The 22,831-nt window shown below is 56.4% G+C and overlaps 1 protein-coding gene across 1 annotated transcript in view; it reads right to left on the minus strand.

Annotated features, from left to right (window-relative positions):
* The window catches only part of MGAT5B (alpha-1,6-mannosylglycoprotein 6-beta-N-acetylglucosaminyltransferase B), a 65,254-nt gene that overhangs the window by 21,707 nt on the left and 20,716 nt on the right, over positions 1-22,831 (minus strand). The window contains exons 4-9 of the mRNA XM_059150352.1: positions 18,647-18,762; positions 18,091-18,164; positions 17,006-17,176; positions 16,083-16,247; positions 15,195-15,364; positions 786-917 (exon numbers count right to left, since the gene is read on the minus strand). Coding sequence (XP_059006335.1) covers positions 786-917; positions 15,195-15,364; positions 16,083-16,247; positions 17,006-17,176; positions 18,091-18,164; positions 18,647-18,762 — 828 coding nt within the window. The remainder of the gene's footprint in view (positions 1-785; positions 918-15,194; positions 15,365-16,082; positions 16,248-17,005; positions 17,177-18,090; positions 18,165-18,646; positions 18,763-22,831) is intronic.

A 22,831-nucleotide genomic window follows, 5' to 3' on the forward strand; every position in this document is an offset into this window, starting at 1 on the left:
TCCCTCTATCCATCTCACCCCCAGGTGCAGGGGCCCGAAGGGAATGGCGGAGACTCGAAGAGCCCCCCGCCCCAAGCAGCCCCAAGCAGCCTCACGTCCTTCCCGGTGACCCAGAATTGTCCACAGACTGCTGAGGTCAGCACTATTCCCCTGGAGAAGGGGTGGGGGTGGGAGGCGGCGGCCCCGAGTGCGTGAGGAACACGCATTAATAATAAAACCAAGAATACCGCCTGTCATTTTTTTACCTAATGAAATCGTGCAGGGTAGTCACTGGGGCTGGAGCGAATGTAGGAAAGAGGAGGGCTCTCTTTGCTACATTAAACCCCACATCCTGCTGACTGCAGAGACCGGGAGAGATGGCACTGGCCTTCCTGCAACCCGGGGAGGGGGGAGGGGGGAGGGGGGAAAGAGGGAGGAGGAGGGGTGCTGAGACCCCACGAGCCAAGGTCACACCAGTCGAGTGTCCCATTCCTTCCACTCTTCCCTGCCATTCCCCTGCACCCCTGCCCAACCAGGTAACCTCTGAGCCCCGCCCCAGCCTGCCCTGTAGCCGAGGGGCACTGAAGAGACTCCCACTCTGAGCCAGCCAGGAGGCAGAGCTCCTTGGGGAAGGACACTAATGGGGGGGGGGGGGGGAACAGAGGCAGGGAGAGCCTCCTGCCCCCCCCCCCACCGCAGAACCTAGGATAAGGCAGTTCCCCCATCCCAGTGGGCTAGCCAGCAGGGTGTGAAGGAAGGCCTCCTACGGACATGGGGCAGGGCACCACCCACCCGTGCCCTCCTACCGGTACTTCTTGAAGGACAGTCCCATGTGCTGCTTCATCTGCTGGAGGCCATGGTAGTCGGTGTAGATGAGGTCGAAAGGCAGGGGCATGGTGAGCGGGCAATTCCCCCGGCCTGGCGGCACCCCTAAGTTACTGAGAGAAGAGCCCTTCAGAATCTGAGCCCCAGGAGGACAGCAGAAACCCACCTTCCCCAACCATCCCTGAGTCTGGGGCTCCTGGAGCCACCCCAGTTCTTATAGCCCAGGATAAACATGGGGGAGGGGGCACTGTAAAGGAACGTGAGGATAACACATGAGTGTTGGCAAACTTGGAAAGGAAGTGAATGGGGTGGCCACGTCCAGTTGCCTAGGTTTCTCACTGCACAACAAACTCCAATAAGAGCAAGTAGGACTGAGATCCAGCCTGGGCTAGTTTCCCAAGCTGTACCCCTGGCCTGTGCTACCTGCCAGGTGGAAGGAGCACCTTCTATAAATTTGCACAAACGTGCTCCCTGCAGGGCTGGGTCCGCCCAGTGGGGGCACCTTTATCTAGGGTTCCCAAATTGCCATAAATGCTCGCTATGGTCCTTAGAGCAGTTTCAGTGTCTGGAGCAGAAAGCCCTGCATCAGAAGACAAAATTCTGCTCTGATGACTGGCTTGTGGCCCAGGGAGATGCCCAGTCCTGCCCCACAGGGTCACCCTGCTGGCCAGACCATGTACGCAAAGGTTTTCCTCTGGTGACCCAGTGCCATAACCCCCATCCAGGAACCCAGGCTCGGAGCAACCAACCCTTCTGAGGGGATGGAGGCATTCAGACTGCCTGAGCCCCTGAGCCGGGCAGGGAGTAGAAAAGCCCGCCTTTCTTTCGGGACCCCACAGCAGCCACCCACCTCCCCTGAGTTCTTATCTCCCTTGGATTCGTGGTCCAGATGCCTGCGCTGGACGGCGTCCCAGAGACCTCCCAGTGAGCCCCTTCAGGATCCATGTGAAGAGCAGACTCAGGCCGGGTAGGTGAGGAGCTCGGACAAAATCATGGGCTCATCAACAGCAAAGGGCCACGATGGGTAAGCTGCCTGGGTCACATCTTGGGCTCCTGGAGCCCGTTCAAGCCAGGTGGAAAACTACCAGCCTGGACGTCTATGTGCTCTGTTTGCTCACGCTCTGCAGGTCACGACCAGGGGCTGGGGCGGGGGGGTGCTGCACACACTGTCCCCCGAGCACAGCGAAGTTTATGGGAACCGGATGGCAAGGCTATGATGGAAAGACGGCAGGGGAGGCTGCATGTGATGTGTGATGGGGACTGAGGTATCAAGGGTCTGTGCCCTTGAAGGGTACAGGGGGCAGGGGCTGTCCCTGTGCCTGTTCCCCACCAGCCAGCGTACCCCAGACTCAACCCAGCTCCCCCTGCCATGTTAGAACCTTGGCTGCTAAGTGCCTAGAGGAGAATGCAAAACCCTAATAACCAGAGTCTCCCATTTCTCATCTGTATAGAGAACACTGGCCAAGGGCGCCCTCCCAGCTCGTCCAGCTCTCATACATCCCCTCTCTCCAACCAGACCACCCCACGGGAGGCTCAAAACCAGGACTTCTAAGGCAGGGCAGGCTTCGTGAGAATTTTTTTTTTTTTTTTTTCCTGTGGAAATACCCAGAAAGCAAAGGAGAATGAGCAGACCGCAGGGGTCTGGAGCCATCACAGGAAACAGCTCCCACAGCCTGGAGACTCATGAAATATTTGGTGGCATTTTCAAGTGGAACAGACTTTGCCTTCTACTCTGTAGGACAACCCTACATCCGTATTCGAGCCTGGGCTTTCTCTCGCCCCCACAAACTCCTCTAGTAAGGCTGATGCCCTACAAAGAAGCCACATTTTTGCTCTGAGCTACAAAAGCTCCGGTTATAGACAGACACTATCCCCTTCTCCCCACTCAACGGAGAGCCATGGGCAGAAGGACAAATGATTCGCTGTCCCTTCCTTGCAGGAACCAGGAGGGCGGTGGCTGCCCCTCCCACGGGGAACTGGGGCCTGGGAAAACTGGCCAACAATTCCGAAAGCACCAGCCGTTAGGTGGGTCCGCTTGCTGCCACCTGCACAGAAACAGGCCTACTTTCCCACGTTACATGTCAGGCCACGTGTCCTGGTGTGGTGCCGACAATATCGTGCAGGCTTCCTCCTGCTGCTCCGTTACTGCCCACAGCCCTGGCCTCTGCCCCAAACCCCAGGACCACTGAGAGGCCAGACGAGCAGCTCTCGCCTGGGACAGAGTCTGCCCAGATGTTCTAAAGTATCTGCCATCATCTTCGCCACCCTGGGGGCTAAAATGTTGAACCCGGGAGCCAGGCTACAGGCTTTCGGTTTAGTAACTCGCTCAATCCTTCCATTTGAGCGACCACCCTATAAGATGAGACCCATTCTTATTCTGTTCCACTCTTTCCAGACGAGGAAACAGAGAGTTGGTAATTTACCAGGATTGCACAGCCAGGAAGCCGCGGAGCGGGGACTGGAAACCAGGCAGCCGGGCTCTGGAGCCCACACTCCCGTCCGCTAGGTTCTCCTGCTTCCCTGGGCTGGCCAGGCGGCAGACAGTGGGACGGTGGGTGGTGGGACCTTAGTGCCATCCCCGGAATCCGAGCCCCAGCTGCCAGCAGAGCCTGGGCTGCGGTCCCAGTTCTGTGGCTAACCCCTGAGGGCTCACAAGCTTCCTGGAGTTTCATCTTCCTCCTCAGCCACAGACCAATAAAAACGGCTCCTGCAAAGGGTTCCCGGTAGGATCGACTAAGGCAAGGTGAGTGAAAGTCCCACTAAATATCATTTCCTCTTGTCATCCGTTCGGCCTCCTGACCCTCTGGGCCCGGCCACTCCTTCCTGACCCCCTCCCCCCACGCCACCTGCGCACACATCCCCCTCACGTAAGGTCCTGTCATCTGTCACCTCGAATCTTGAGATAATTTCCTCTCTGTTCTGTGTCCCTCCAGTTTTGTCTCTTTCCTAGAGAGATCTTTCCACAACGTAAACGTGGTTTTAATCCCTCTCAGATGACTCCGCACCTCCTGGACCTTCTTCCTCCTCTGGGAAGCCTTCCTTGGTCTCCTGGGCAGAGAGACACGCAGCCTCTGCGCTCACCCACCGCTTGCTTCAGCCCCCGCCCTGCACCCTCCAGAGTCACCTCCTTACTACTGGGGGCCCATGAGGACAGGGCCAGGGCATCTTTGAAAGGCTAGGGTTGGGACATGCCTTGTCCCAACAAACACCTGCTGTGTTCAGAAATGAATGAACAAACCAACGAAGCAGATGAACCCCCTTAGGAAGGACTGGTTAAAGGCGGACGATGTGGCCAAGGACAGCATATCCAGAGAGAGACAGCGGGTAAGGGATGGTCAGGGCTGATGGCTGTCTCAGCTCTTGGCTCTTCGGGGGTGGGGGGCAGTCTCCTGGGACATCTCGGGACAGGGACACCAGTGCTCCCGCGTGCCCTGCAAAGCCATCCCGCAGGAAGGAGAGGAGACAGAACACAGCACCCTTCCCAGGGAGAGTTAGGGAGGGGGCGCCTGGGGTACCCAGCTCTAGAAAACTAGGGTTTTCCATTTAAGGCGACGTCAGTGGGGAGAAGCACCCCCGCAGCCGCCGCATCCCTCTGGTCACAGGGACGCGGAGCCTGCTGGGAGGGTGGCGGACAGGGTCGGCCGCGAGGAGGGGAATGTGGTTTCCTCGCTGGTGATTTCAGCTCGCATTTACGGGCCATTTTATGCTGAGTGGTTGGTTGCAGCAGCAACATGAGCTGAAAAATGCCGTCTCCCGACAGCCTTCAGCCAAGGGTGCCCACAGAAGGCTCGGCTGGACATGTCCACCTTTTGTGCGGACGTCTCAAGAGGCCCCCTCTGGATGGTTCCTTCTTTCCAATGCCAAGTTCCTCATTCCCCTTTGGACTCTTCGCCCAGGGCTGGGTTGGGGGCAGAGGGGACATCGGGGGGCCTCCCCAGCCCCAGCACACCACAGGGCCACCGGGTGGGTGAGTGTGGCAGGGAGAACCAGCGGCTCGCCAGGCAGGGACCTCACACGCATCCACCTGGCGCCGCCCACTACCCTACACGGTGCTTGGGAAGGACGGGGGTCTACGTGGAATTGCCAAACTGAGTGGCTGGAATGTATCTCTAAATGTCCCCAGGCCACCTGCGCGGGAGCCTGAATACAGGATGAAAGGGGTGGGGGAGGGGGGTGACCTCGGGAAACCGGGCTTTTCTACAACACACCTGGTTATCATGGGTCCGCCACACCCAACCCCAAAATGCACCCACAGCAAGCACCCTGGGGTGAGGGGCTACGGGGGGTTCGTGTTTAAGGGGGACAGAGTTCCAGTGTAGGAGGAGGAGAAAGTCCGGGAGAGGGATGATCGCGATGGCTGCACAGCCTCGTGAATGTACTTGATACCACTGAACCGTACACGTAAACGTGGTTAGGAGAGTAAATTTTGTTATGTGTATTTGACTATATATGTTTTAAAAAGCCAAACTGTTCACACACAGAGGCCCGTGCCCCGTCCCACAGGACATGCCGTGTCCCTAAGGAGCCCCTGGACTCCCAGCTGGCCAGAATGTAGGGGGCCCAGCACATAGCCAGAGACGGGGAAACTCAGATACTCTTTGCTAAAAGATCAAAAGGTAGGATGGTAGATAGGACGAGAGGGAAACCACAGTCTGTGATCAGTTGAAAGAAAGAAAAAATTCTTCAGAGCCCCCTGGGCTGCTCAGTCAGTTGAACGAATGTCCGACTCTTGATTTCGGCTCAGGTCATGATCTCAGGGTTGTGAGATCAAGCCCCGCATTGGGCTCTATGCTCAGCAGGGAGTCTGCTTGGGATTCTCTCTCTCCCTCTGCTCTTCCCCCTGCTCGCTGGCTCTAACATAAATAAATTGTCAAAGAAAAAAGAAAAAGAATCCTAAGCAGGGAATCAAAATGCTGGGTTTTGGCACAACGGAAATCACTCCTGGGCTCCAGCAGGAACTTGCTGGGTGGCCTTGGCCAGACGTCAGACTGTTCTGGTGTCCGCCTCCACTCCCATAACATGACGCTCGGACGGATCTCCATGGTCCCTTCCAGGCTAAAAATGCTCTGATTCTATTTCTCCCTGTACCTTTGGTCTGTGGCTGGAAATAATCTCTCCAGGTAGTGCTCAAATTCTGGAACAAATTATTCTCTCTCTCCCTCCCTCTCCTCTCTGTGTGGGAAGGACCTAATTAAAAAGAATTCTCACCAAGTGCTCAGAGATCCTTGGCTCCAGGTGCTAAGGGCATACCGGGATCCTCTGCTTTCCTCGGCCCGTCTCATTGCTGGGAGCACACTGGCTGCAGCAGCCCAGGACGTTTCGGCCTCCGCGGGCGCCCGTTATCCCTCTGACCCTGTCCAGCACGCATCTCCTGAGCACGGAAATAGCCCCCATCTCTCTCCCATGGCCTGTTTCTGGAGCAGACCCTGCCTCTGCCCAAGAGCAAAAGGCACAGAAAGAAAGAGGCCCAGAGAGTTAACTGGGCATCTCAGGAAATGCTCCGGAAGGGCAGCCGGGATCACCAAAGAGAGAGGAATTCCGCTGTCCTGCAGTAGTTTCTTCCCTCCCCTCGATGCACTCTTGCTCTCCAGCAGCCAGGCAGCCAGAAGGTGCTCCATACTCAAAGGCCACAAAGGAGCAAGGGCCGGAGGTTTCTAAAAGAGAAACACAAGGAGCAGCCTCCCTCCCAGCCTACACTGGGACCAGTGTCCAAAGCTGACACTTTCTTCCCCAGCATTCCTTCCTACAAAGCAAACTCAGGTCTAAGAATAGGGCCGCCGCTCCCAGGAGAGCTGGATGAAACCACAGATTCCCTCCAGCTCCCGGCACAGCGAGGATGTGGTCAGAGAAACAGGAACACATCCCTTTGGCTGTTCTCGGCCTCCTTCCTTGCAGACTGGCCCCAATTTACATAACGAATATCCAGGGAAGGGAAGCCTGAGCGCAAAGCAAGCTTCTGTCATCTAAGCTACGCCTTAAAGGTAGCTGGACGGCGCAGGTTACCATCCAGAGAGCTGATGGCTTCCGCTGCCCAGGCCGGCCCGGAGGGGCTGCCTTGTCACTCCGCTGGGGCCTGGGCATGGGGATGTTAATTTCCAGGTCCTCAGGTGATTCTCAGCCCCAGCGGCTCTCCCGATTCTATCCAGTTTCACACAAACCTTCCTCCTGGAGGGCCCAAGAAGGGGAAGGTGCTGCTCTCGATGCCACTAGAACACGCCCCGTGGGAGATGTGGGCTGAGAGAGAGACACAGTGCTGGGGTGCTGGACACCTACTTCGGGGGGCCCGGGGGCCTCTGGGGGAAAGCTTAGGAAAGAGGGGTCTGGCTCCCAGGAAAAGACCTTCCTTTCACCAAAGCCCCTTTAGGAGTTCAGAGAGGGATGGAAGGAGCCCTGGGGGCTCACGGGTACCACCCTGTGCCTCTGCCAACTACCCCGAAATAAATAAGCCCCAGGCCAGTCCATCTGGGGCCAAGCAGCCGGGCTTTGCCCATTCTGCTGGGGCTTCAGGCTCCAGGAAGCCCATCCCACTGTCCACCCACGAGCCGCCACCTGACACGATCTCCCCTTATCAGCAGACTGACGAACACTGGAACCCACCCCCATCGTGGGAACCCATCGCCCCCAGGCCTCGGAGATAGGTTCTTGCTTCCTCCCAGAACAAATCCCACCTTGTTACCTTCAAGGGCCTCAGAAGGCCGCTTGTGCCTCCTTTCTTCCCTCACTCCCCACGGTCCTGCCCACCCCACCTGGGTCTCCTTTAAACATCTTTTCCTCTGCAGCCCTCTGGCCCCGGTGTGGACCAGGCCGGAGCTGGGAATGGTGCCCGGGCCGCGGCATCAGTACAGTCCCGTCTGCTGGCCAATGTCAAGCTTTGGTCAGACTTGTCACAAACAGATTCCCGCTCCCTGTGGCTCAGCACAGCATGGGGGAGAGGCCAGCACGGTGCGGGGGGGCCCACCGCAGAGGTCCCCCACCTTCCGTGGCGTTCAGCCACGCAGACCCTGATGCCACTACACAGGAGATTAAAGCACCTCCTTGGATTCCAAGGAAGAAGAGGAAAAAAGGAGTCGGGTGAGGGGGCAGAGATATTTTTTTTTAGCATAAATTAAGCATTTGCCTCTCCTGCTGCTGCTTGGAATGGGTGGCTGGGATGTGTGGCAGGGACACCAACCACTGTTTGCAGAGTCAGCAAAGCGCCAAAACATGCTGGATGGGCTCATCCTCCCTTCTCCTCATCCGTGTACTTCATATGTTATAAAATGTTAAGAGCACCCAGAAAATTACGGAAAATAATATAATGATAAATGAATACCTCGTAGTCCACTTCCCAGCCTTGTCAAATCTTACCGTTTTGCCATACCTGGTTCAATTCTCCCCCCGTCCAATGGGTGACACACTACAAATCCGGGTGGAAGCCCGGGGCTGTGTCTGTCTTGTCTCCGCCCTCCGCCTCACTCCCTGCAGATGCTGGGCACCCACCACACCCGCACAGGGCTCTGTTTCTTGTCCTCTGCGGCCGCCAGGCATCCCGCTACCCCAGTTCTGAAACCTCAGCAGCTCCCTTCTCAGGCTCCCGCGAGCATGTAAACACGCCCTGCACTCTCCCACCTTGAAAGGTAAACAAGAACTGAGTCCCCTCCCCCACAAGTCCTGACCCCAGCACCTGGGAGTGTGACCTTACTTGGAAAGAAGGTCTTTGCAGATGATGAAGTTAGGATGAGGTCATTTAGGGCGGGTTCTAATCCAGCATGGGGGTGTCCCCACGTGGGAGGGATTAGACACCGAGACAGACACACAGGGGGGACGGTGGCCCCCTCCTCAAGCCCCGGCCCGTGAGAAGCTAGGAGAGGCGTGGCGCCCGCAGGCTCTCCGCACCGCCACAGCCAGAGCAGCAAGCCAAGGCAGGCATCTGGGGTCCACAACCCTGAGACCATAAATCACACGACTTTGCCCTGTGCTTCTGCTGTCACCTGCCTCCAGGCCTCTGCTCCCCTCACAGCCAGGTTCCCCCGAGGCCGAGGCCTCTCATCAGCTTTGCTCCTACCTCAGAGGCCCTGCTACTACCGAGGGCGCTGGCCTCCCCCTCAGCCCACAACCCACCCATATCTGGTGTGTGTCCCTACAGCTCAGCCACGATGGGTCTTTCTAGGGTCAACAATGACTTCCACGTGGCCTAATTCGCTGGGCAGTTTTCAGTCCCCTTCTTGCTTCTGGTCAGCAACTGACATCACAACCACACTCGCCTTCTAGAAGCGTCCTCTCCATTGGTGCCCATGGCTCCAAGCCCTCCTGGAGAAAAAGGTCCTGGAAGAGGAGACTGGGGAGTAGCCAGGAGGGCTTGGAGCCTGGTTCAGGCCGGTCTAAGCCAGTCCCAGCCAGTCGCACCCTGAGGGCCCCTGCCTGGCTCTCAGAGGGCTGGGCTGCACAGAAGACAGGGATGCGATCTCCGCCTCCCTCATTCCCCAGGGACCCTCCCCAGTATTTCCCTGGACAAACAACACTGATCACATCAAAAGGCCAGAGGACCGATTTCTACCCGGTCCCCATGCTGACAGGCACGAGTTTTCCCTCCTCGTCCTCTTATTTAAACACCCTCCTCTCAAGCTTTCATCATTTGCCAGTTAAGTCAACTAATTTTCTACTAAACCCAATTTCACTCATGGATGGAGGAAGAGCTCAGTAATTTTTTCCTCATGCCATGTACTAGTAATGATGCTTGAAATTATGCAAATAAAATTAATGAGCACCGCTGGTTCTGGCCAGGCAGGAAGGGAAAGGCTTCATTTAAAATGCCCACTGTGGATGGGGCATTCAGAGGACCCAGTAGGGGAGCAGCCGACAGGGGCTCCGGCCCCGCCTCCCCTTCCCCCAGTGAGTGCGGTGGGCGGGGGCAGGGCTGTGACTGCCCGCCCCCAGCCCCGCCCCACACGCCCCGCCCCCTGCAGCCCCGCCCCTGCAGTCCAGTCACTGAGCGCATTGCTCTTGCCGAAACACCTTGCAGCAGCAAAGCCAGATGGGGGCTCTGTGCATTGCCCCAAACATCACTCCAGTGAGCTGGTTAATTAAAACACCAGAACACGAGGAGCAGAGAAAAGCGGCTCATGCGTCCAGCCTTGTTGCTTAGTCAGTGGCAGAGACATCTGCCGTGAACATCTGTGACAAACGACAGCACACGTCCGAGCGGCAGCATCTCCGTCCCGCTGCCTTCCCCTGTACAGGTCATTTAGCCAGACCAGGGAGAGGCTTGTCACGGAAGCCACGCTGCGACTCGGAACTGGGCTCGCCTTCATGTCTCATTGACCTATTTTCCAGTTAACCTGGTGCTGCCCGCAGGAAACGGCTTCCTAAGGCTGGGAGGGGGGCTCCAGGATGATTCTCTTCTTCCTGCAGAGCCCACAGCAACGCGATGAGTGCTCAGCGGGATTTCTGCCCGTGACCCCTTTGCAAGCTCAGAAGGTCACTTTCTTTTTGTAGGGTGCCTTGTGTCCCCCCAGAATTCATGTCAAGAGTCCTAACGCCTAGTGTCTCAGGAGTGTCTTTATCTGGAGACAGGGCTATTAAAGAGGCAATCAGATTGAAATAAGGTCTAATGACCTGATCCATTACGACCCACATGTGCGTAAGAGGAGAGTTGGCTACACACGTACAGGGAGAAAAGGCCACGTGAAGACGAAGGCAGAGATAGGGATGATGCTTCACAAGCCAGTGAGCGCCAAAGGTCACCAGCAAACCACCAGAAGCCATGGAAGAGTCTGTGACAGACCCTCCCTCACCGCCTCTGGAGGACAACCCTGCTGACACCTTGACCTTGAACCTCCAGCCCCCAGACTGTGAGACCAGAGTGTGTCAGACCTGTGTGCGGTGCTTCATCGCAGCGGCCCTAGCTAACTGATACACAACTGTGTCGAAATCTCAGCTGCATTTAGACAGCGTTGGGCTGGTCCTGGCAGAAGGAGCCTGAGGAGCTCACAGCCCTGGCCTCCATCTGTCACAGGGGAGAAGGACATCCGAGAAAGGGCATGGGACACAGTGCATTCCGGGTCAGCAGGTTCCCACCTGATGCCCTGGGTGAGGCATGAGAAGCCCACTATCTGGGCCACTCCCAAGGGGTGCCTCCTCAGCCCACCCCCTGCAACCGAGGGGATCGTGGGGGCTTTCAGGTATGCAAATGCGCGCTTGGGAGGAATCTACACACGCTTTCTACGAGTCTTCTAGGGACCTGAGCCTTAACCCCAGGCCCCAATCCTGCACTCAGGACCTGCACTAGGGACACAGACGACAGCTCTTGTAAACAAGCCAAGAAGGCCGATGTCCCGACCCCACAGCAGCCCAGACGCTGGGGGTGGGGGATCCCAGGGGAGACTTAGAAAGGCCACAGCCCCAACTTTTCCACTTGTCAACCTTCACTGCTCATTAGATCACATGGGGAGCTTTGAGAACTGGATACTTGGGCCCCCACTGCAGACCAGTTAAACAGAGACACCAAGGGTGGGCCCCAGTGTCAGTAAGTTTTCTAAGGCTGCTCTGCAGCTGGAGGGGTGAGGGGAAGGGGTAAAAATCCCCACCTGAAATGTATCCCAACCACAGCAGATGCTGTTAATTTTGGAGACACAACTGTATTATGTCTCCTGGGGAAGGTGGTTTCTCTTTTGTTTTTATTTTTTAGTTGTCTTGAAATTGTTTCTGATAAGAGATTTAGAAAGCCCCTTCAGGAGGCTGTTCCCTGAGGTCTGTGGGCTGTTTACAACACCCCTGCCCTGTCTGAGCAAGAGCAATTTGCCCGCACTTACACCCCACCGGGGACCAAGGATGGAGCTGTCCGGACACAGCCCGGGGCCTGCCCATGTGAGAGCGCAAGTCAGAGATGAGGTAACGTCTCCCCGGAACCCCTGCTTCTGGGCATTTCAGATCTGTGTGAGCCTGGCATGAAGTGACGTGTTGGCGGGAAGATATGTAGTCTCTGTGGGTGTGTGAATGTGTGTGAGTGTGTGCTGGCCTTTGTGTGGTGGTGTAGGCCTGTGCACAGGGATGCACGTGTGTGTGCGTGCATGAGCCGTGCACACGTGCGTGGGTGTGCATGTGTGGTCATACATGGGGGCATGCACGCATGTGCACGTGTGTATATGTGGGTACCCGTGTGTTCAGTAAAAGAAAAGCAGCAGGAGGGATTTCAGATCTTGGTCCTTTCCACAAGGGCCTCGCCATCCTCACTGCTCTGGCCCCGTTATGAGCAATGGCTGCCTCAGTAAACACAAGCTCGGGGCCACACCCCAGAAATGGCCAGAGGAGGAAGTGCCCTTGGCAGGGAAGGACCTGCAGTGAAAGCCGAAACAGGAGACACCCCAGCATGGGTTGGGAAGCTGGGAAACTGAATTAATTCCCATCTCTTCAGGAGACTTGTCGAAAACCTGCCCTCACAGAGGGACGGTTCTCTCCGTGTGGTTGTTGGGCTGTCACAAATGCGTGGGAGAGGCCTTCCCTCAGGGAGCAATGAAGGAAGGAAGTTCTCACGTCTCTGGGCCCAGAAGATGCATGGCCAGAAGGGAGCAATCAAGCTGAACGCTGATGGACAAGCATGATTTCCTCTAACCTTAAGGCAGGTCAAGGTGTCAGCAGTGCCGATAAGATGCTCCACACCCATGGGGGTCTTTGTGTATGGCAGAGCCTTGGATGAGGAGTCCAGACAGCCCTAACCCCCCAGGAGTCTTCCCACTGCATCCTGGGGGCTCTGGTGACCTAGAGGACATGTGCCCCTGGACCCTTGCTTGCTGCTCTGCCCTAGGCAGGTCTGGTTCATGGCTACCCACAGCCCCTGACTGTGCCATCCACAAACTGCCCAAGACTTCTTTGACTTCCCCGACACTGGTCCCTCTTCTCTTTCCTCCTCCTCACCCCCACCCTATCTGACTTTCCTGTAGGAAGCTTCAAGGCCAGGCAAAGATGCTTCTTTTCATCATTTGCAAACACTGGCAGCATTCTGCTCCACAGTGTTGGTGCATCTGCATCCTCTGTTCAGAGGGAGCTGGGGGAGAGCAGCAGTGTGTGCTGGCGGGTGACGAGTGGGCACACTCAGCTCTGATGTGGCCTGCACAATGTGAAAAGCTTGGTCTGAGGACAAAATGCCACCAGGGTAAGACCCAGAGCAAGGGACATGCAAGTTCCCTCTCCCAACGCTGAGCTGCTCATCTACAGGTTCAGCACCAGCACATGGGGACAGCGCCCTGCCCAGTTCCTTCCCACTCAGGGAGGGGCCTTTCAGCCAGATTTTGTAGGACCCACCACGGGCAGTTGCTATTCCCAGGTATCACCTCGTCCCCCAGAACCTGCTACCCCCAACCTGGGATTGTGCTTCCCAACACTGCTGCAATGGAGCAGCCCCCTTGTTAGTCCCTGTCGCCTTTGCCCCCTTCAAAGTGGATCCTCTATATACACTGTTCCTCTCTGAAGACACTTTGCAACTTTCCTAGTTCTACTGGAGAAGTGCATCAACCTAAAAGAAGGGCTCCAGTGGTGTGAATTGCAAGCCACAGGAATAAAAATCTTCAAACCATAAGGTCATTTAGCGGCCTCCCCTAATGCAATACAGTGGGTCCTAGTACTGCCTTCTGATCGAGGTCATGAGAAGCACTACTCGAGTTACTGGCAGACTCCAACTCGCAGGGGGAAACTGCAGAGGCTGAGTAGCTGCCCAAGACCAAGTTGTCAATGGCTTTGTCCCCACCAACATCCTCCTCTCTCCAACATTCCTATGCTACAGAGCATTAGCATTTGTGGCCAGGACAAAATGCTGATCAGAGAGAGACATCTAGAACCAATAGACCATCAAGATGATGGGTGGGCTCTGGACAAGAATCACATTTTAGCTTGAAATCCACCCTTAGAGTAAGTTAATGGACTGATGAAAAAAAGTCAATTTGTAGGTGACAATTCTGGGGCCTTCCTTAGTCATGCCCAATGAGAAAGAGGCGGTAAAACACAAAGCACAAACCCCTAACCATGAAGAAAAAGAAAAAGAAAAAGATCAATAACTTTGATTACATTAAATTAAGGCCTTCTATTCCTTGGTTGGCGGGGGCTAGAAAACAAAGACAAGCCACAAATTAGGAGAAGATTCTTAAACAGGTAAAAGTTGCATGGGGCTTATAACCATTGTATATAAAGAACACCTACAACTCAACAAGAAAAACAAACCACCCAGCAGAAAGGTGGGCAAAGGACATGAATGGGCATTTCATTAAGAGTAAAGGACAAGTATATGGCAGACTGCTCGGCCTCACTAGCTGTCAGGGAAATGCAAGTTCAGAACATAACAGATCATGACATGACTTGACACCTTCAGTTAAGAAGTATAATGATCCTACATGTGGGAGACAACATAGCCACTGGGAACCTCCAAGTGGTGAGGCTAAATTGGTGCCGTGACTCTGGCAAACAATTAGCATTATCTTATAAAGCTGGATTTTCACACACCATTAGTCCCAGAATTTGGTAACTTAGTCTATACTGAAAAGCAACTCAGTCTCTACCCAAGAGAAATCGTGACACAGGTATCCCATGTACAGGCGTGTCTACCACAGCATCACTCAAAATAACTTACAAAAAGCACGGGGGAAATATACACAGTCAGGAAAAACTGAAAAATAATGATGGACCATCCAAATAATGAAATCTCAAACAGCAGTGAAAATGAATAAAAGAGTTACATGAACAACAACAATGAAACTCTGAAATGTAGGAATGGGTGAAGAAAGCATGTCTCAAACATCACATACAGCAGGTGCCATTTATACAAAGCTCAAAGCAAACCAAAATGAAACAAAACCATATACTGTTTATGGATACCTGAGTATGTAAAACACACCCACACCCACACCCACCCCCCCCCCACACACACACAATCCTACCCCCCTCATCACCATCTCCTACCCCCAAGAACATCAGGGGGACTCTGGAAAGGCAAGTTTCGGGGATGGGACAGGCATTACAGCCCACTTCACCACCCCCCAAGTCTTATCAGCTCCCAAAATAGGTCCAGGAAGGAGCCCAATTTCAGAGGGAAACCCCGAGGCTGTACCACGCCCACCGAGATGACAGAGAGGACGCCTTCTACATGACATGGCTCCATTCCACAAACCAGTATTTGTCAGCCGCTGAGTGCAAACACTGGGGCACCTATTCGCCCAAGTGGAGAAAAGGACCTTTGAACAGCGCTGGGCAAACATGCTTCCTTGGTGCCTCCCAAACACGACGAGGCATCAACATGGAGGAGAAGGGAAAGAGGAATGTCACTATCCCCAGTACACTAGGAAGCCTCCCAGGGACCTGCGGGTGGAACAGGGGCTCCCGGAGGACAGGTCTCTCTTCCTCTCCTCCCCTCCCCCGGCACTCACCTCTGCAGCTCCTTCAGGGACACTGTGATCCGCAGGCCATGGCCCAGGACGTAGAGAGTGGCCAAGATGTCTGCCCACTGCACCATCTCTCCCAGTGGCCCGCCCTTTAGCACCCTTGGGCTGAACACATCACCAGACTCCTCCGTCAGGAAGCCGATGTGAACAAGGATCTGGGGAAAACACAGGGTCAGCGTGAAGGAGCAGCAGCATTGCCCTGCCACCCCCAGGGGGACCCAGCCAGCAGCGGTCACTGTCTCCAGGCTGTGCCTGGGCAGGTGCTTCCTGGCACCAGCAGGGGGACCAAGAGGCAGAGTGACCATACTGGGCGCTGGGGGTCAAAGTGAACAAGATGGTCACATCCCGCCCTCAAGGCGCTTACGTTCCAGATGGAAGAGGTAGACAACAGTAAACACAGACAAGAGATAGTTTCATGAAATGATAGGAACTCTGAAAGAAATAAACAGGGTGATGTGAGAGTCAGGTAAACATTTATCGGATGGATGAATGTGGAGGAATACATGGGTAGATGGAGGGTTGGGTGGCTGGACAGGTGGATGGATGGACCTGCAAACCCCCCCAAACAGGCTCTGTTATTCCCAATATCCCAGGCAAATGACATGACTTTTCTGCCTGAAAAGAACAAGATGTCTACAGAATGCAGAACTCCTACGTGGTGGAGGGGAGGGTTTGTCATTCTACCCCAAACCTAAAAAGGGCCAGGGGCCACCACATGCATCTATCCTGACTCTGCCTCCCTCACCCCAGCTGAAACTCAAACTCAATAAAACCTTTTCAAGGGCAGACCTGGTGCTCACTTGAAGGCCTGGGGCCCTGAGCTCACTCTAAGCTCTCTGAGTGAGGCTCCCTGAATGCACAGAGAAGCAGTACCTGCTTCTGGTCCCTCCAGACGCTTCCCAGCTTCCGTGCCAGCCGCTGGGCAGCCAGCGCCCACTGGGCCGTGAGCCGCTTGGTCCGTTTCTTCATGAAGATTAGAGACTCCTTCCCACTGCCCATCAGCTCCAGGAGGTGGGACAGGTTGCTCCGGAAAACTGCCTGGAGGGGGGCCCAGACCTGGGTTCTTCAGCCCTCAGACCCAAAGCCACAATACCCCCATCATCTGCTGCTCTGGGAACAGGGGCTGGCATGCTCCCGGGAGGGTGCGGCCTACTCTAGCTTCTCCTGCCATTTATAAAGGCCCACAGACCCCCACAGTTGGGGAGCCCTGCTCTCACCACCCAACACGAGCCGCCCGGCCAAGCCGGTCTGTCCCAGTCCAGCTCTGGTCATCCTCCTGTCCCGAGCCCTTTGGGGGTGGCCAGTAATGACAGTCCCCAGGCATCTCAGCTGCTACATAGAGACAGCAAGGGTGGTGGTCAGAGCTGGCCCTCGGACAGCAGGGAGGCCGGGCCACCTTTCAGTGGAGCTGGAGTAACAGGACGCCTTGAACTAACTGCACTCCCCAGATCTCAGACCTGCCACCTGTTCAGTGTGGTTGCATAAGGGACTGCTGGGCAGTTTCAGTACAGATAAAGCATCTGGAAGCCTTCCAGGAGCAACACTATTGTTACTATTATCCTAGCCTGTTTAGCGGTGCCTCCAGGGCCCCAGCTTGGCCCTTAAGCTGGCCAAGCTTTGCAGCATCCCCAGAAGGCTGGCAGGCTGGGACGCACCCCCCACCAGGCACGGCTGGCCGGCCTCATTTTACCGGGGTCCAAGAGCTCCTCCTGTTGTCCCTTAAGGATGTCCCACCCAAGCAGGCCCGTTTGACCTGTCCACCAGCCTTCACAGGCCTACCCACTTCCCAGGCCTACCTGGACTTTGGGGAGGGGCTTGGGGGCCATCTGGGCGGCCGTCTGGTTCCTCCAGGGCAGCGGGGGGCAGAACCACTCAACTTCACTGAGGTAGATGAGGAAGGAGCACTCGGTGCCGTCCACCCCAAAGAAGGCATAGCAGGGGTCAGAGGTCCAGCGGGCACGCATCCACTGCGGAGAGGGCCAGCCTAGGCGAGGGTGCTGGCAGAGCCCCACCCACGTCCTTGACAGACTCTTTGGGGGCATGTCCTTGGGGACCCATGGTCCCTCAGGACAGGGCCTCTGGGACACACATTAAGAATGCAGCAAGGCCAGAGCAGAAAGGAAAGGAAAGACCAGAGCCCCACGACCCGGCCCTGAGTCCTGGCCACTGAGAACCCCGAGAAAGCCTGAGCAGGACCACTGTCCCCCAGGCCCAGAAAGAGAAGGGCCTCGGAAGTGTAAGGCCAGGTGGTGACAGACTCAGGGAATGCTCCGGGGCGAACAGTGGGAGATGCAGCAGCTCGGGGCCTGGCTGGTCTCCGAGAGTAGGATCCGGTTGAGGCCAAGGTCAGGAGCCCACCCACGGGGATCCCCACATGTCAGCGAGGAAGGGGGGCCCAGGGCCGCTGCCCCACCCTCTTGGGGAGTTCGGAACGGGAGAGGAGCTGGCTTTCATGCCACGGACTGCATTCCCAGATGGACAGACTTCACGCAGCCATGGGCCCCTGGAAGTGAGCCCCTGGGAGAGGGGCCGGGGGCCTTTCTCAGTCCAGCTGGTCGCAAGGATGGGGAGGGATGGGGAGACAGGGCCACTCAAGAGATCCAGTCTGGGTCTGAACTGGCGGGGATGCAGGCCACTGGAGGTGTTACTAACAGTTTGTTTGCTGTAACAAAATACCGGGAACCCTGAAACGTGATCGTAGTAGGCAGTGCGGGTTGGTGGGCCCCGCAGACAGCCCATGCAGAGAAGCCCTAAGGCTGGCCTCTGCCAGGGTCAGGGGCTGGGGGCTGGGCAGACATCGCTGCCAGGAGCAGGATCTCAGAGCTGGTCTGGGGCCAGGGCCCCCCGGTCCCCTCTACCCCATCCTCAGCCCGAGCCTCACCTCCACCTTCCCTGAGCAGTCAGGGAACTTGGGGTCACTGGGTGCCTCACACTGGTCCCGCCGGCCTTCAGACACTGTGTGGGGAGAAGGTCAGCATGCTGGGGGCCTCGGAGGAGCCCAGGTCTGGGGGGAAGGGGTTAGCCCAGGAGCACACACAGCCCTCCCTCCCCTGGGTTTCCTCACCTGAGGCCACCTGCCAGGGGGTGCCCACGCCCGGGTTTCCCCCTCTGCCCCAGGCCCCCTACCTCTCATACGGGCTTTGGAACCAGTGAGGAGCCAGCTTGAATGGCCCAGTGTCTGGATAGGCAGACCTCACGCACCCAGCCAAATGTAACCCTCTTGGGGGGCCCCCGCCTGCTGCTCCCCACATCAAGAAAAATGGAGGGGGCCCCCAGGGACTCCAGGACCTCTGTTCTCACACCAGTCCCAGTGGGGTGAACCCCAAGTCACCCCACCCAGAGCCTGAGGCCGGAGGCGGGAGAGCTGCGGTGGGGGGAGGGTCAGGGCCGCCCAACACACTGGCCTCCTGGGGCCAAAGGAGTGCCCTGGGCCGCACCCTTGCTGTGCAGGACCAGGCTGTGACGCAGGATCTGGTCCACCTTCGCGGCGATGTCCGACACGTTCTGGGCGATGGCCTGGATCCGCTCCATGAGGCCAGCCCCAGGGGGAAACCTAGTAAGAGAAGCCAGGGGTGAGCGCACACAGCCCGCCACGGGCGCCTTCCTGGGATGAGGGACGAGCGAGGGCAGCCGGTGTGAGCGCTCCTGGCACCCCCACGCCCCCACCGGAGCGCAGCGACGGCCAATGCTGGGCCTGGAGGTGGAGGCGTATGCCCCCCACCCCCACCCAGCTGGAGGGGCTCTCTAGCACCCGCTGCACACACACGTGCACGTGTCCCAGGCGTGTGTGCACACTCACCCCCACGTGCGTGTGTCCCGCGTGCTGAGGGGCAGCGACTGAAGCTAAAGCGGGCGGAGGAACTCTCTGGGAGAGCCTGGGGGACCGGCCCGGGACATCCAGGCAACAGAGGCCCTTTCCCGGGCACGGCCAGCTGCCCTGAGCCTGCATCTCCATTTCCTCCCAGAGGGGCTCCGTCGTGCCAAAATAAATTCCACCCAAAGCAGCCTGGGGACGTGCCAACTATTAAGCCTCTAGTAAATTACTGTTGCGCTCCCGAGTCTGAATTCTCCCCAGGATCTTAAACACATTTACCGCCACAAACATCACAGCCCTCCGCCCACCACCAAGACTCGCGTTGCCTTTATTTTTGGAGAATTTACTTCCTGGCGTTGATTACTACTCAGCTCTCAGAGACGTTTCTGAGACATCACATGCAGGATTTATCTCATCGCGAGGGCCTGTGTCGAGACGGACCCCGCTCCCCCGGGGGTGGGGCTGTCTAAGCGGCCTGCCCTTTCCGACACACGAACTCCGTTCCTTTGATTCGCACTTCACCGTCTGGTTCTGCGCACCTTGTCTGAGCTCCGTCTATCCCCGTAGTGGGAAGCACAGAAGGGAGGACACCTCTTGGGTGGCCTGTCGTCTAGAGGAGGCACAATGGTGACGGCTGCCTGCCCCCTCAGGCCGCCCTCCCCTCCCACCGCTGCCTTCCGCGTGGAGAGGTCAGGCAGTGGCCCCGTCCACAGAGGGTGCGGGAGACAGGAGGTCGGGGGGCGAGGCAGTCATGGGGTGAGGTGGCAACAGAAGGAAGTGGTAGGAAGGGGCATACAAGCCCTCGAGACACACTTGCGTGTCCACACACACACACACACACACACACACACACAATCCCATAACCGTCTCAAAAAGAAATGAAAAACCAGCAGAAGCCGGTATGCCATGACCACAAATTTATTCCCTCGCAGTCCTGGAGGCCGGGAGTCCGAACCCAAGATGTCGCAGGGCGCATTCCTGCTGGGAAGAAGGGAAGAAGCCTCTCCCCAGCTTCGGGAGGGGCCGGCGGTGGCTAGTGGGACACATCCCCCAGCCTCTGCCCCTGCTGTCCCTTGGCCTTCTGTGTGTCCACATTCCCTCTTTCTACAGGGACGCCGTCACTGGATGAGGGCCCCTGATCCAGTGTGACTGCATTTTAATCTGACCGCACCTGCCAAGGCCCACTTCCGGGGAAGACCAGGTTCATGGGCACTGGGGATTCAGACGGTGACATGTCTTTTTGGAGGGACAGCTCAGCTGCAGCAGCCTTCTACGAGATTACAAAGAAGGAGAGCACTCAGAGATGATGCTGCTTTTGCTCAAAACATCCTCAGACAGGAGGAAGTAGGGGTAATTCTCCTTGGTCTTCGGGTGGCTGAGGAACACCGGGGGAGCTCCCAGGCGGGGAAGGAGCGCGTACTCCTCCCAACTTCTAGTCAGAGACCCCAGAGCACAAACAACCCTTGTCAGGGACAAGTGGGAGGTCCTGCCCGGTCCCTGGAGACTTGGGAAGGGACCCTGCTTCAAGCCTTCCTGAAGGGGTCTCTCGCTCGAGGGTCTGCTCTGGCCACCCTTTGGGAGCGAGGTCACTCCTCTGAGTCCCCCATGTGCTGGGACATGGTTGTGAGTGGCCGGCTTGAAACCCCCCAGTGGAGGTTGGGGTGGGGGGCGGCTGGCTGAGTCGGTGGAGCATGGCACTCTCTATCTTGGGGTTGTAGATGTGAGCCCTACACCTCTGGTTGGGTGTACAGATGACTTAAAAAATCTTTTTTAAAAAATATTTTATATATTTATTTGAGAGTAAGTGAGAGAGAGAAAGCACACAAGCAGGGGCAGAGGGAGATGGAGAAGCAGATTCCCTGCTGAGCAAGAAGCCTGATGGGGGGGCTCGATCCCAGGATCCCAGGATCATGACCTGAGCTGAAGGCAGACACTTAACTGACTGAGCCACTCAGGCACCCCAAAAACAAAACCTTAAAAAAAAAAGGAAATAAAGGAAAAAAGAAGAAGTCCCAGTGGAGTCCTGAGCCCTCAAGGGCAGGAACGTGCTTTTGAACAGAGCCTGGCACTAATGCCCAGCATGGGACATGTGCCCAGAGCTCCATCCCCACGCGGGGCTGAGTAACATCCCCCCTCCCTGTGGTAGATTCACATCTACCCAGAACCACAAAAAATGTCACCTTATTTGGAATAGGGTCTTTACAAATGTAATTAGTTGAGATGAGGTCATGCTGAATCAGGTTGGGCCTCGGTGTCCTGAGGAGGAGGCCATGTGAAGACCGCCAGGAGCCAGGGGAAGCCTGGGCCACCAGGAACCAAGAGACAGAGGGAAGAGAAGGATCCGCGGGGTTTAGGAAGGAATGAGGCCTTGCTGATACCTGGATTTCAGACTTCAGCCCCCAGAACCGAGAGAGAAAATCATTTTTATTGTTTTAAACCATCCGGTTTGCCGTCATTTTTTATGGCAGCCCAAGGAAACAAATGCATCACGGTCTGCAAAATTGAGGGAAAATGGTTTTTAGTCCATCACAAAAAGAGAGTCTGCGGGGTGCCTGGGTGGTGGCTCGGTCAGTGAACCGTCTGCCTTTGGCTCAGGGGTCCTGGGATGGGGCCCCATGCTGGGCTCCCTGCTCAGCGGGGGTCTGCTTCTCCCTCTGCCTCGTGTTCTCTCTTTCTCTCTCTCAAGTAAATAAATAAAATGCTTTGGAAAAAAAAAAAAAAAAAACAAAAACAAAAAAACTAACAAAAGAAATTCAAAAAAATAAAGGGAGAGTCCAGGTCCTCGCGGGCCCCCGCTGTCAGAAACCCCTCTAACGGCTCTGCCTGCTGAAGCCCAAGCGTCCCCTGCTGCTACTTTCAGCGGAGACGAGAACGGCCAGACACGCCGCCCTTGACCTCTCCAGTCCGGAGCGGCTGATTCTCCCCATTAGGCAGAGACTGGGAAGATGGAGGGCCTCAGAGTCAGAGGTCCAGGCTTCAAATCCTGACTCCAACGGGCAGCTGTGTGACCTTGAGCAAGTTACCTGACCTCTCTGAACTCCGGTCAGCTCCTATAACAGCTGGATAATCTCGACTAGCTCAGAGGGACTCCCAGGATTCGACGTAAGGCTGAAGAGCCCGGCTCAGCGTGGAGCAGAGGCTCAGCAAACGCTCGGGTCGCGTACGTTCCCTACCTACAGCAGTCCACTGTCCCCAAAAAGAACTTTCAAATGTCCGACCGCAGAACAAAGCACATCCCTTTTTGGAGGATTTTCACCCGATAAGCGTTTCCCGGGAGCATCACCCGTGAGGGCTCTAAATAGCGCAGGTGGCATCTGTCTGATTTCACGAGCTCAGCTTGTTTAAATCGGAATGACTTGGCGTCTCTGTTATTCAACCGGGCTTAGCATTTGGGCAGCGCTGCCTATTGTCAAATAATCTACGATCCATCCTCTCTCCCTGGGATGCTCTTTTATAAAATGGACAGCGAAAGCAGATGCCTTGAGACCACAGACCACAACAGGACAGCAGCCTGGGACACACAAAGAAGGGGAATAAACTGGGAAGTCGGGGCTGGGCGGCCTCCAGCCGACGGGGCCCCCGATAGTTGTCCCGACAACGTCATGGTTCTTTCTAAGGGCCCCATTGTGCAGAGGAGGAAACCAAGGCACAGCCAAGCTGAGTCACTCACTCAGGGCCATAGCTTTAATGTGGAAAAATCAGGTACCAGTTCACCTGCAAGGGGTCTGTGCCTAAGGGTGGGCACAGAGGCAGGAGAGCAGGACCAAGGCCCTGAGCTAGGGACTGACATCGTGGGGGCGGAGCCCTC

This window comes from Mustela lutreola, chromosome 15 (assembly GCF_030435805.1).
Source record: "Mustela lutreola isolate mMusLut2 chromosome 15, mMusLut2.pri, whole genome shotgun sequence".
Lineage (NCBI taxonomy): Eukaryota > Metazoa > Chordata > Mammalia > Carnivora > Mustelidae > Mustela > Mustela lutreola.